This window comes from Colobus angolensis, unplaced genomic scaffold, assembly GCF_000951035.1.
Source record: "Colobus angolensis palliatus isolate OR3802 unplaced genomic scaffold, Cang.pa_1.0 Scaffold109, whole genome shotgun sequence".
Taxonomy (NCBI): Eukaryota; Metazoa; Chordata; class Mammalia; order Primates; family Cercopithecidae; genus Colobus; species Colobus angolensis.
In genome coordinates, this window is record NW_012111919.1 from 1942915 (window position 1) to 1957590 (window position 14676).

The 14676-nt window shown below is 41.4% G+C and overlaps 1 protein-coding gene across 7 annotated transcripts in view; it reads left to right on the top strand.

Annotated features, from left to right (window-relative positions):
- Positions 1–1340: 1340 nt before the first annotated feature.
- The window catches only part of DTNB (dystrobrevin, beta), a 285440-nt gene continuing 272104 nt past the window's right edge, over positions 1341–14676 (top strand). For 6 of the 7 annotated variants that reach the window (XM_011950445.1, XM_011950464.1, XM_011950471.1 and 3 more), the window contains exon 1: positions 1341–1412. In XM_011950445.1, the coding sequence (XP_011805835.1) occupies positions 1346–1412 (67 nt within the window). In that variant the 5' untranslated portion in view covers positions 1341–1345. Of the gene's footprint in view, positions 1413–3422; positions 3974–14676 lie in introns of those variants that run through there. The other variant, XM_011950481.1, reaches the window with a different exon arrangement.

Here is a 14676-nt window from a genome sequence, read left to right on the forward strand (position 1 = left end):
GTAGAAGAAAGTGAAGGAAAGATACAGAAGGCAGTTGTCAAGAGAAGGAGTGAAAGGCACATTGGGAAGATCTAAGCCGGAAGGTGAACGAACCACATCTACCCTCTTCCCACACTCTAGTCCCAGGTCACTGAGTCTGGAAGAAAGCTCTGAACAGGGCCAAGCACAGTGGCTCACACCTGTAAATCTCAGCACTTTGGGAGGCTGAGGTGGGCGGATCACTTGAGACTGGGAGTTTGAGACCAGCCTGGCTAACATGGTGAAACTCCATCTCTACTAAAAATAAAAAAATTAGCCAGGCATGGTGGCGCATGCCTGTAATCCCAGCTACTCAGGAGGGTGAAGCACAAGAATTGCTTGAACCCGGGAGTCGGAGGTTGCAGCGAGCTGGGATCACGCCACTGCACTCCAGCCTGGGCGACAGAGTGAGACTCAAGTCTCAAAAAAAAAAAAAGAAAGCTTGAAGAGTTTATTTTCTTTCTCTCTCTCTCTCTCTCTCTTTCTCTCTCTTTCTCTCTCTCCTTCTCTTTCTCTCTCCCTCTCTCTCTCTTTCTCCTCTCTTTCTTTCTCTCTCTCTCTTTCTTTCTTTCTGTTTAATTGAACTTACAGTGCCACATGACTGGAGAGGCCTCAGAATCATGGTGGGAGGTGAAAGGCACTTCTTACATGGCAGCAGCAAGAGAAAATGAGGAAGAAGCAAAAGCGGAAACCCCTGATAAACCCATCAGATCTCATGAGACTTACTCACTGTCACGAGAATAGCACGGGAAAACCAGCCCCCATGATTCAGTTACCTCCCTCCCACAACACAGGGAAATTCTGGGAGATACAATTCAAGTTGAGATTTGGATGGGGACACAGCCAAACCATATCAGGGATTAATACCTGATTTCTTTAATATGAAATTGAATATTCATATATATTTTGTGTATAAGCTAACCGTTCTTATGTCCTTTATTACAGCCTTTCATTACATTTATTTTCTAAATTATATTTAGTAACATGTTTATCGATATAAACCAGTAGAGATATGGGAAGTTACTTCAACTAATCCAGGACTCTGCAGAGAAAATAAAGTTAGAAGTAAGACAGCCCCATATTTTTAGCACAGTAAGCAATTGTATGAGCTCATATAAGTGTTGATTTACAATATTTTAGAAGCTATCAGATAAAAGGAGGTGGTTTATCTTTTTCTGAATCAGGCTTTCAGTTTATTTTTACTGATACTCTGTTAAAATGTGCATTTGCAACTTGGTTTCCTGTACCTCTTCACAATAGAATGATTAGCACTTGATTGAATTGTCAAATTATACAGTGGTTTATTGTATCTTTCTTTGTCTCTAGGATGATTGAGGAAAGTGGGAACAAGCGGAAGACCATGGCAGAGAAGAGGCAGCTGTTCATAGAAATGCGTGAGTCTTGAGTCCTTGTTCGTATGTGCAGGAATGTTTGTGTGTGTGTGTGTGTTTTTTTAATCAAGTCATAGCTTTAATCAGTTACAAGTTTTAAACTTTAAAGAGGGAAGAATGGGAGTAAAAGAATCATGGAGTTGAAAGACCCCAAGCCAAAGCATATATTTTAGTAGAACTGCCTTACTTTCTTAGGCAAGGCCATAAATAATAAGGTAGAAATGTTACCTAGAATGCCTGTGATTTTGTACCATGCCAGTCAATTTAGATCTCTTGCTGTAACTCTGTTGTTACCGTGAGCTTGCAGGTGGTGATTAATGATTAATATATTATATAAATTACCTTCCACTAGATACCAGTTCTGAGACAGAGAGGACTAAGTGTTAGGGCAACACCTAGAGATATTGGAAAACTAAAAAGAATGAATGTGTATTTTGATATATTTTTAACTTTAAATATTCTGTTAAAAATTACATTGTTTTATACAGTTCAAACAGAGAGAAGATGGCTAAGAGAGATGGGGTGGTTCCCAATCCTTGCAGGATTGTTTTGCTCTGTGACTACTTGTCTATGTGACCGTGACCATGTGACCTTGACCAACTCAAGGTCGCATTTGCTGGACCTCAAATTCCTTTGCCATGAAGTAGGGGTTGTTGGTCTGGACCAGTGATTATGAAACCTTTCAAAAGTACTGTACTGTTTTTTTCCCAGTGAAATCTTACGGGGACCCTCAACATAAGAGTATTATAAAATTGGTAGTGCTTGGTTGAAGCAGGAGAGGGTAGGAAGAGCCAGCCTGGGATAGTCTCTAAGGTCCTTGCAGAATTCTAGAATTCTGCATATCGCAGTATGAAAATCAGTGGGTAAGAGTCTCCAAAGACCCAACTCTCAACTTATTTGACATCTTTAGGGTCTTGGTAATGGTAGGCAGAGTTTGACTCAGCTAAGCCATGTGTTGTCCTGTTAGTCATAGGCTGGATAACTATTTGTTAGAGGTGGTAAAGAAGAAATTTCGGCATTGGATAGGTAGCCCAACTGGGTGATCATTAAGGACTTTTGTAGTTCTGAGCTTCTAATGGCTAGTAATCCAAGCCAGACACCTTGGAGTCACTTCCCTCCACCTCACCTTCTACCTCCAAAGAAATCAGAAGGCATCTGAATTTTACTATGTACATGAGTCTGATTCTGTTCATCACACCACAGCGGCTTTGAGTCAGCTTTGCAGTTAGACTGCTCAGTTTGGATCTTGGCTGCCTCACTTCCTGACTGAATAACCTTAGGCAAGTTAACTTAATCTCTCTGGGCCTCTGTTTCCTCATCCATAAAGCAGGAATGGCATTGACTTCTTAGAATTGTTGTGAAGATTAAATGAGATAATGTGAATAAAGCACTTGGCACAATGCCTGACACTTACATACTTAAGTATGAAGTAAGTAGTACATACTTAATATGGATGGTTGTATTTATTACTAATTTTTTTTAATTGTTGGTACTTTTCTGAACTAAAGCAATAATTTCCTGATCCCTTTTTCCAGTCTTGACCCTCTCAAATCTGCTGTCTCTGATCAGCTACCAGATTGAATTATATACATCTGTGCTACTTCTTTTTTTTTTTTTTTTTGAGAGGGAGTTTCACTCAGCTTCCCAGGCGGGAGTGCAGTCGCTCGATCTCGGCTCACTGCAACCTCCACCTCCTGGGTTCAAGTGATTCTCATGACTCAGCCTCCTGAGTAGCTGGGATTACAGGTGCCCACCATCACACCTGGCTAATTTTTGTATTTTTAGTAGAGACGGGGTTTCACCATGTTGGCAGGGCTGGTCTCAAACTCCTGACCTCAAGTGATCTGCCTGTCTTGGCCTCCCAAAGTGCTGGGGTTACAGGTGTGAGCCACTGTGCTTGGCCTAAATCTGTGCTACTTCTTTGCTTACCTTCCTTTACTTGCTTCTCATCACTTTAATGGGAAGGACCCCACTCCTAAGATTGCCGAACAGGCCCTTCTGGCCCCTTTTTTGCTCTGTCCAGTAGTTCCCAATTTTTCCATCACATGCCTTGCATGTTACTTCCCAGCGGTACTGAATTAGCTTTCCTGCAGATCATGTGGTTTCATGCCTTTGTGCCTTTGCACAATACCGTTGCCTCCACCACCTCGCACACTGCTCCTGCCTGCCCTTCAAAACTCAGCATAGGGGTCATCTTTTCCCTTAACTTCTAGTGCATTTATTGAGGATCTACTATGCTCCAGGCACTGTTCTGGGTGCTAGGGCCACAGAGGAGAACAAAACACAGTCCCTGACCTCACTTTGTGAAATTTCCATGTTAGTAAAGGGAAGCAGACAAAATAGGAAACTAAATATATAGACATAGTAATTCCTGATACTATGAAGAGGCTGGGGTGCCTTAAGTAAATACACATGGGCATGCTGGCGTGATGGGGTGGAGATCTGAAGTAGTCCTGCCAAGAACTGGCTTTACTTCTTTGTGAATGTTACTACTCTTACACAGAAACCTCATATGAATTATCATCCTCTGACTTAAGGATAACAGTCAGTCTGGGAGATGTTTGGTGAGTGTGACTTCTTGAGTCTCCTCTATTTCTTCACAGGAGGAATTGCATGGGTGACTATAATATCTGCTGCTGGAAGCCCCACCCCCTCATTTCCAGCAATGTCAACCAGAAACTCCAGCATAACTACTTTCTGTGGATGCCAGAATCACCTTTTTCCAGCCATTATTCAGTTGTAACATTTAGTATGTTGATTTTAGTATGTCAATTTTGAATCTAGTACTCTTTCTCAACTCTTATTAGTCCTAATGTTTATAGATTTCGACTTAGGTAGGTAACTGTACCATTTTTTTTCTTTTTCTTTGAGACTGTGTCTTGCTCTGTTGCTCAGGCTGGAGTGTGAAGGTATGATCACAGCTCACTGCGGGCTCCACCTCCAGGGCTCAATTGATCTTCTTGCCTCAGCCTTCTGGGTATCTGAGACTACAGGCCTGTGCCAACAGGCCTGGCTAATTTTCTTGTTTTTTTGTAGCAATGGGTTCACACTATGGTGCCCAGTCTGGCTGGTCTCGAACTCCTGGGCTCAAGTGATCCTCCCACCTTGACCTCCCAAAGCGCTGGGATTACAGGTATGAACTATCGTGCCCGGCCAGTAACTATACCATTTTTAAAGACAGACAATTTTGACTCTTCCTTTTGTAATTGTAATCCTTATACCCTTTTTTTGACCTAGTGTACTGGTTAGGGCCGCAGATATTATATTGAAAAGTAGGAAGGATGGCTGGGCACGGTGGCTCACGCCTGTAATCCCAGCACTTTGGGAGGCCGAGGTGAGTAGATCACGAGGTCAGGAGTTCGAGACCATCCTGGCTAACATGGTGAAACCCTGTCTCTACTAAAAAGACAAAAAAATTACCTGGACGTGCTGGTAGGTGCTATAGTCCCAGCTACTTGGGAGGCTGAGGCAGGAGAATGGCATGAACCCGGAAGGCGGAGCTTGCAGTGAATGGAGATCATGCCATCACACTCCAGCCTGGGCAACAGAACGAGACTCTGACTCAAAAAAAAAAAAAGAAAAGTAGGAAGGATAGCAGGGGCATCCTTGTCTTGTTTTTTATTTTCATGGGAATGTTTCTAGTATTTCTATTATTTCTCTATTTCTAATATTTCACTTTTAAGTGTGATGATTGCTACAGGTTAACCTGATAAAGGTGAAGGAACTAATATGTCCTAATTTGCCAGGAATCATTATCATTATTTTCTTAAGTCATAACTGAATATTGAATTTTATCAGATGTTCTCTGCTTCCCTTGAGAGGAATGTATTTCCTCTTCACTCTGTTCATACGGTGCTGGGGCCAGCCATCTTTTTCTTAAAGAGCCAGAAAGTAAATATTTTAGGATTTGCAGGCTGTATGATGAGTTTTTTGTCAAGCTACTCAACTCTGCCATTGTAGCATAAAAGCAGTCGTAATAATTTATTAATTTAAATAGTTTATGTTTTTTTAACCTTAGCGTTCAGAATATTTCCTTTTGGAGCTCTTTTTAAAAAATAATTGTAACATTTAGATTCAGGGGGTACGTGTGCAGGTTTGTTACATAGTTTGTATTTTTCAACCTTGTGTTACCTTTACTGTTATGACTTTATATAATGTCCTTAAGCCTTTATGTTTTTAGACAGTATTTTTACATTTTCTGTTATGAACAGCAATGAAATTAGTTTATTCTTTCTTTGCTTAATATTTTCTCTTTTAGACTCTAAGCAACATGAGAATAAGGATCACATCTGTTTATCATGGTGGTGCCTCGATAAATATTTATTAACAGAAGAATGGAATATATTCCATAGAAATAAATCGGTAGTTTATGATTCTTACATAACATAAAATCCCTAAGAAAAATGAAAGGTGACAGGTGAGAAGACTGATCCTCAACTCTGGTGCTAAAGCGAAAGTTCTCCAGTTGATTGTGCAGAGTACTTGATACCAGGCCTCCAATGCTCAGAGATTCTGATTTTATTTTGTCTTTTCTAAAGTTTGCCAATTTTATTGGCAAAGGACTGACTTTTAGCTTTATTGGTCCTCTTTGTATATCTTTGTTCTCTGCCTCATTTGTGCTGTTTATTTTCGTCTTCCTATTTAGGCAATTCTGTTATTTTTCTAGCAACTTATGTTGGGTTACTAAGGCCATTTGTTTTCAGCCTTTTTTTTCTTATGTAAGCATTTAAGAATAAACTTTCCTGTGATTGTTTTTTTGCATCCCAAGTGTTCTGATATTTACTATTTTTCATGATCAGTTCTCTATATCCTCTAATTTTTATTATTAATTACTTAGAAATATCTTTTTATTGATTGGTTGGTTGGTTGATTGACTGATTGATAGAGACAGGGTATTGCTGCGTTGCCCAGGCTGGTCTTGAGCTCCGAAGCTCAAGCGATGCTCCCACCTTGGCCTCCCAAAGTGCTGGGATTACAAGCGTGGGCCACCACACCCGACTGGAGTATCTTTTTAAATTTGAAAGTAAATGTTTTAGTGAAAAAAACCTGTATAGCTTAATTGGGATTTGGGTCAGGAAATGAGGGAAGATCTGGAATCTTTGAATTTGTTAATTTATGTTTTGTGTTTTTTCCAAATATTGCATGAGTACTTGAAAATAATGTGTATGATTTCTGCATTATTTAGATGAAGCTTGTTGCGTATTTCATTAAAATCTTTTTTGTCCTTGGTGATTTGATTGCTTGATCTTAATCACTGAAAGAAGTTAAATATGTCTGCTTTGATCAAGAGTGTTAAATTTTTCTCTGTACTTTTGTTAGCTTTCGAAACTTTAATTCTTGGATGCTTGTACCTTTAAAATGTTATGTCTACCTAGGAAAGTGAATCCTTTATCTTATATAGTTACCCTCTTTTTCTAGTAATGCTTTTGATGCATTTAAGTCTATTTTGTAGCATATTGATAGAGCTAATGCTGGGTTTCTTTCAGGTAGCATACTTAGTACAGTATGTATCTTTTCATTCTTTTAAAAAATTTCTTAATTCTTACGTTTTTGTCTCATAATTAGCATAAGCTAGAATATTTTTTTAAAAAACAATATGACAGTCTTTGCCTTGTCACTGAAGAGTTTATTTTGTCTAGCTTTTAAGAGTCAAATTCTGTAAAATATTTGAAGAGATTTATTTGCAGCTAAATGTAGTGACCATGGCCCGTGACACAGCCCTCAGGAGGTCCTGAGACCTCCCAAGGTGGTCGAGGTGCAGCTTGGTTTTATATATTTTAAGGAGGCATGAGACTAAAATCAAACACATTTAAGAAACATATTGGTTTGGTCCAGAAAGGCAGAACAACTTGAAGGGGTGGGGGGTGGGGGCTTCTAGCTTATAGGTAGATTTAAAAGTTTTCTGGTTAAAAATTGGTTGAATTTATCCAAAGACCTGGGATCAATAGAAAGGAATGTCTGGGTTGCAATAAGAGGTTGTGGAGACCAAAGTTTTCTCATACAGATGAAGCCTCCTGGTAGCAGACTGCAGAGAGAACAGGTTGTGATATGTTTCTTTTTGCTTTTTTTTTCTTTTTGAGACGGAGTCTTACTCTGTCACCCAGGCTGGAGTGCAGTGGTGCGATCTCGGCTCACTGCAATCTCCACCTCCTGGTTTCAAGCGATTCTCCTGTCTCAGCCTCCCAAGTAGCTGGGATTACGGGCAGCTGCCACTATGCCTGGCTAATTTTTGTATTTTTAGTAGAGATGGGGTTTCATCATGTTGGTCAGGCTGGTCTCAAACTCCTGACCTCAGGTAATCCATCCGCCTCAACCTCCCAAAGTGCTGGGATTACAGCGTGAGCTACCGTGCTCGGCCAATATGTTTCTTATTAGGCTTAAAGTCTGTGTTGTTATTAATGCCTGAGAGGTACGATGAGGCATGTTTGATCCCAACTTCCTGTCATGGCCTGAAACAGTCTCTCAGGTTAAATTTTAAAAGAGCCCTGGCTGAGGAGGAAGTTCATTCAGATGATTGGGGGGCCTTAAGTTTTGTTTTTGGTTTACATATCCATCATATTTTATGCCTGAATTTTGTCCTTGTTTTGATGTGTTCCTTCTTTCTTTCCCTGTCTTAGAGGAACTGAGCTTGCTTTCTTCCTTCCATCCCATTGTTTCCCTGTACTTGGTTGTGAGTTATATATTTTTCTGTTCTTTATCCTGGAAATATTGACATCAGTTAAAATATAGCTTATCAATATTTGTAACTTTTTTCAAATATGAGGGTATTGAAATATTTTTGGGTACCCGTTAATGAAATTTATACCATTTTTAGTATTATCTTTTTTAAGGGCCAGGCGCAGTGGCTCATGCCTGTAATTCCAGCACTTTGGGAGGCCAAGGCAGGTGGATTGCTTGAGCCTAGGAGTTTGAGACCAGCCTGGGCAACATGGCGAAACCCTGTCTCTGGAAAAGTACAAAAATTAGCCGGGTGTGGTGGCATGTTTTTGTAGTGCCAGCTACTTGGGAGGCTGATAGGTGGAAGATTGCTTGAGCCTGGGAAGTAAACGTTACAGTGAGCTGAGATTGTGAAACTGTACTCCAATGCCAGAGTGAGGGAGACCCTGTTTAAAAAAAAGAAAAAAGGTATCTTTTTTACCCTACATATTAGATTTTGTTATTATTTTGTGTAATCTAATCCATTTAGTTATTACTTTCTTTTTTTTTCTTTTTTCTTTTTTTTTGAGATGGAGTCTTGCTCTGTCGCCCAGGCTGGAGTGCAATGTCTCAATCTCAGCTCAAGCAGTTCTTGTGCCTCATTCTCTCACACGTGTGCACCACCACAACCCAGCTAATTTTTGTATTACTAATAGAGATGGGGTTTTGCTAAGCTGGCCAGCCAGGTCTCAAACTCCTGACCTCAAGTGATCTGCTCACCTCAGCCTCCCAACGTGCTGGGATTACAAGCGTGAGCCACTGCGTCCGGCCATTTAGTTACCACTTTCTTTGCTTGCTGTTATTCTTATTTTTGTTAAATTCAGATAAATGTAAATCTAAATCAAGGTGGAGAAAGGCTTGTGCCCCCGGCATTTCCCTTTGTGGGATGCTTTCTCTTTTTTTCCTAGTTCACCCACTGAGAGAGTCATCCTTACAGTGTTCAGTGGTCTTGGATGTGTTTGTATCTTCCTCTCTGATGGGACCTCTGGCCTCCTCTCTGTCCCCCAGGGTTTTTATTCTTACTGCAAAGAAAAAGATAACGAAATCATTTGTGTTAGTTATTTGGACTAATAATCTGTTGAAAAATTTCTTATTTCTTACTTTGTTATTTCTGATGCAGAATCTCGCTTTGTTGCCCAGGCTGGAGTGCAATGGCACAATCCCGGGCCACTGAAGCCTCCGCCTTCGCCTCTGGGGTTCAAGTGATTATCCTGTCTCTGGAGTAGCTGGGATTACAGGCACTCACCACCACGCCCAGCTAATTTTTGTATTTTTAGTAGAGATGGGATTTCACCATGTTGACCAGGCTGGTCTCAAATTCTTGACCTCAGGTGATTCAGCCGCTTTGGCCTCCCAAAGTACTGGGATTACAGGCATGAGCTACCGCACCCAGCCAAAAAATTTTTCAATCATAAATGGTTGTGAAAAATTTCAGACAATTTAGCATTATATTACACTTACATCTTCTAGCTCTATAATCTCTTCTCCCTTCTTTTTTTCCTCCTCATTCCTCCTCTCCCCATTTGCATTGCTTTTTAAACAAAATACATTTACTTCCTGTATCTTCCATGGATTTGTTACAGGAAAGGAGTCCCGTTCCAGACCCCGAGAGAGGGTTTTTGGATCTCGCGCAAGAAAGAATTCTCGGCGCATCCGTAAAGTGAAAGCAAGTTTATTAAGAAAGTAGAGGAATAGGCCGGGCGTGGTGGCTCATGCCTGTAATCCCAGCACTTTGGGAGGCCGAGACGGGCGGATCAGGAGGTCAGGAGATCGCAACCATCCTGCCTAACACGGTGAAACCCCGTCTCTATTAAAAATACAAAAAATTAGCTGGGCATGATGATGGGCGCCTGTAGTCCCAGCCACTCGAGAGGCTGAGGCAGGAGAATGGCGTGGACCCGGGAGGTGGAGTTTGCAGTGAGCCAAGATGGAACCACTCCAGCCTGGGAGACAGAGCGAGACTCCGTCTCAAAAAAAAAAAAAAAGGGCTGCTGATTGCCCGTTTTTATGGGTATTTCTTGATGATATTTTAAACAAGAGGTGAGCTATTCATGCCCCCCTTTTTTAGACTATATAGAGTAACTTCCTGACGTTGCCATGTCATCTGTAAACTGTCATGGCCCTGGTGGGAGTGTAGCAGTGAGGATGACCAGAGGTCACTCTTGTCACCATCTTGGTTTTGGTGGGTTTTAGCCAGCTTCTCTACTGCAACCCATTTTATCAGCAAGGTCTTTATGAGCAGTATCTTGTGCTGACCTCCTATCTCATCCTGTGACTTAGAATGCCTTAAACATCTGGGAATGCAGCCCAGCCGTCTCGGCCGCATTTTACCCAGCCCCTAGGTAGGATGAGGTTGCTCTGGTTCACATGCCTCTGACAGATTGGCTGAGCACCTCCCTCAAATCCCATGGCTTCCTGGAACACAGTGTGGAGTCCTCTGCCCTACCTGAAGAATACTAAAAGCATGGGCGTGTTATATACAGAATACTAAAAGGAGGTGGCTTCTCCACTACTTTGATCGTCCTCCTCTGTCAGCTTTTCTTTGCTGACGTCCAAAATTATATCTACAGTTTGTCTTACCTTTTCATTTTGTATATTTTTAGGAGAAAGTAGATCAGAGTTTTTTGCACTAGCAACACAACTTCCCAATTTTAACGTATTTATTCACTCAGTAACTATTTCAGGTGCTAGTTTTATTGTGTTCTAGTTAGCATTGAACAGTGAACAGAAACAACAACAAATGGTCTTTGGCTTCATGTAACTTCATTTCCTGGAAGTGGCAGTGCAGTAGGAGCCACATGGGGGAAGCACTGGGGTCCAGGAGGGATCTGGGAGAAGCCATGCCCAGGATGAGATGGTCTGAGGAGGTGAAGGAAAGACTGGGGCGGCTGCATTTGTGAAGGCCCCGGGATGAGACAGCTGAGTGCAGTTGGGTGATTCTGTGCAGTCCAGACTGATTGGAGTTGGTTGTGAGGTGAAATTTGAAGAGTGTGCCTGAGCCATACCTTTTAGTTGAGCTGGGTAAGTACTGTGTTGTGTTTCTTGAACCTAACTTGATTATAAAACTCTACTGGGGCCACGCGTGGTGGCTCACACCTGTAATCCCAGCACTTTTGGAGGCTGAGGTAGGCGCGATTGCTTGAGGTCAGGAGTTCAAGACCAGGCCGACCAACATGGTGAAACCCCGTCTCTACTAAAAATACAAAATTAGTCAGGTGTGGTGGCACACACCTGTAACCCCAGCTACTCAGGAGGCTGAGGCAGGAGCATCACTTGAACCTGGGAGGCGGAGGTTGCAGTGAGCCGAGCTCACGCCACTTCACTCCAACCTGGGTGACAAAGTGAGACTCTGTCTCAAAACAAAACAAAACCCAAAAACACTCTATTGGGGCACTTGTTGAAAATGAAGATTCCAGGCCAGGCATGGTGGCTCACGCCTGTAAACTCAGCACTTTGGAAGGGCAAGGGAGGCAAATCCATTGAGTTCAGGAGTTCAAGACCAGCCTGGGCAACATAGTGAAACCCCATCTCTGTAAAAAATACAAAAATTAGCTGGGTGTGGTGGCACACACCTGTGGTCCCAGCTACTGGGGAGGCTGAGGTGAATCATCTGAGCCTGAGAGGTCAAGCCTGCGGTGAACCGAGATCGCGCCACTGCACTCCAGCCTGGGCAACGTGGTGAGACTCTGTCTGGGAAAAAAAAAAAAAAAAGTGTCCCAGGGTTTCTCGCTGGAGGTTTTGTTTCAGGAAGTTTATCTGCAGTGGGACCTGGAATTTTATACATTGAGCATAGTGTCAGGCAATGCTTATGATCAGATGATACTAATTAAACCCTGGAATCATATGATCTTCACTATGATTGGAGTTAGCAGATTTAGCCTCATATCCTGCCTTCTGCTATCAATACACACACACACACACACACACATGTGCACAGGCATGCCAAATTGGCTGTTTCTTATCTCACTTTTATTATTTATATCTTTTTACTCATAAAAAGACTTTGAAGTTGATCTGGCTTTTACATTTGTCATTTTTCTAAAACTTTTCCCTTGTCTGGAAATCAAAGGAATATTTGCAGTGCACTAAAATCTCATCTGAGGTTGTGTTTTTCTTCAACATTTTAGCAGAGTACAGCTGTATCCTTTTTCATGAAAGCATAATTACATGAAATATAGGAAGCTGTCAGTGGGAATCAGCTTTGGGCCAATATCTCAAATAAGAAATATTTTGGAAGTAGTTGTGGAGTTTTGCAAGAAGTAGTTGCCAGGCATGGTTGGCTTATGCCTGTAATCCCAGCTACTCAGGATGCCCAAGTGGAAGGATCACTTGAGCTCAGGAGTTTGAGATCAGCCTAGGCAAAAAATAAAAATAAAATAAAATAAAATAAAATAAAAGCTATCCTTTGAGGCACTAGATGAGGACTTTCCTTCTAAGAAAAGAAGAAAGATGATTGCTCCAGAAAAAGGTAGACATATGGGAGGTTTTAGAACCTGATTAGTAGAATATTGGCACAATATGATTTTAATATGATTCTAAGGCTATTGTTTGTATCTAACTATTTACAAATTATTTTGGGATTTGCAGTGCTATTAGATTTCTAAAACACTGTTGTGGCATGGCTCCCTAGAGTTTCTGAATTGTGTGCCATCCTATTAATCTCTGTATCTTTTTTCCACTGGGCTTTAGGGTGATGTATGTTCATAAGGAACAATGGCAAAGGAAAGCAGAGTGACCCTTGATTCTTTTTTTTTTTGAAACGGAGTCTCTCTCTGTCGCCCAGGCTGGAGTGCAGTGGTGAGATCTTGGCTCACTGCAAGCTCCGCCTCCCGGGTTCATGCCATTCTCCTGCCTCAGCCTCCTGAGTAGCTGGGATTACAGGCGCCCACCACCACACCCGGCTGATTTTTTTGTATTTTTTAGTAGAGACGGGGTTTCACTGTGTTAGCCAGGATGGTTTCGATCTCCTGACCTTGTGATCCGCCCGCCTCAGCCTCCCAAAGTGCTGGGATTACAGGCGTGAGCCACCATGCCCTGCCGACCCTTGATTCTTGGCTGTACCTGAAGCTTCAGTGTAGAGATTTCTGGCAAACTTGGCTGGAACATATGGAGCTTACATTTTCCAAAAGTATTACAGTTGTCTTTGGACTTTTGTGATATTTGCTGTATTTCATCTTTTGCGGTACCCAAATCTGTCACTGCACTGGAGAGTGAGTCTGAAGAAAGGCAGTTAGTTACACCAGGTGCACTGACTTTTTCCTATAGTTACTTTTCCATGAGCAAACATGGCCTAATAATTGCCTTGCAGTCTAATCAGTCATTAGTAACCTTTCTGTTCATCTGTTGGGGATGGAGCTTTCCTTTCCTAGCTGTTCACATTTGTTTTCTTAGTATTTCCCATAAAAATATTTCACAGAAATAAATATCTAGACGTTAAAACTACCCATGGTAATGTAATGACAGGTTATTTATTGAATGCCCTTGAATCTTTGTCACCATTCTTTCTTTAAATCATTAGTTTTTTACTAATTAATATTTAATGGTTCCAATTTAGGTTGAGATAGTGATATATTAAGAAGCTAAATAGTAAAAGAAAACAACTGAATAAATTTAACAAAGGAAGTGTAAAACTTATACTCTGAATATTACAGAACATTGTTGAAAGAAATTAAGGAAGACCTAAATAAATGAAAAGACATTCTGTGTTGATGGATTGGAGGACTTATTAGTATTATTTATAAGATTGCAATATTCCCTAAATTGACCTACAGACTCAATGCAGTCCTCGTAAAAATCCCAACTGGCTTTTTTGAATGAATGGGCTGATCCTAAAATTCATAAGGAAATTCAAATGACCCAGAATACCCAAAACAATCTTGAAAATGACAAACAAACTTGAAGGACTCACTTTCTAATTTCAGAACTTAACTACAAAGCTACAGATTCAGATTGTGAGCCGCTGGCATAAGGATGTACACACAATCAACGAGATAGAATTGAAAGTCTGGAATTAAACCCATGTATCTGCGGTCAGTTTTTGACAAGGGTGGCAGAATCACTCAATGAGGAAAGAGTAGTCTTTTGAACAAATGGTGCTGGGACAACTGGATATTCACATGCAAAGGAATGCATTTGAACCCCTATCTTACACCATACTATAAATTAACGCAAAATGGATCATAGACCTAAATGTAAGATTTAAAACTATAAAACTTTTAAAGAAAACATATGTATACATCTTGACTTTGAATTAGGCAGAGCCATCTTGGACCTGAAACCAAAAGCACAAATGATAAAAGAGAAAGAATAGATAGGCCAGGCACGGTGGCTCACGCCTGCCTCTCAGCAGGCTTTGGGAGGCCAAGGCGGGTGGATCACCTGAAGTCACGAGTTTGAGACCAGCCTGGCCAACACAACAAAATCCTGTCCCTACTAAAAGTACAAAAATTAGCTGGGTGTGGTGGCATGTGCCTGTAATCCCAGCTGCTCAGGAGGCTGAGGCAGGAGAATCGCTTGAACCTGGGAGGCGGAGGTTGCAGTGAGCTGAGATCATGCCACTGCACTCCAGCCT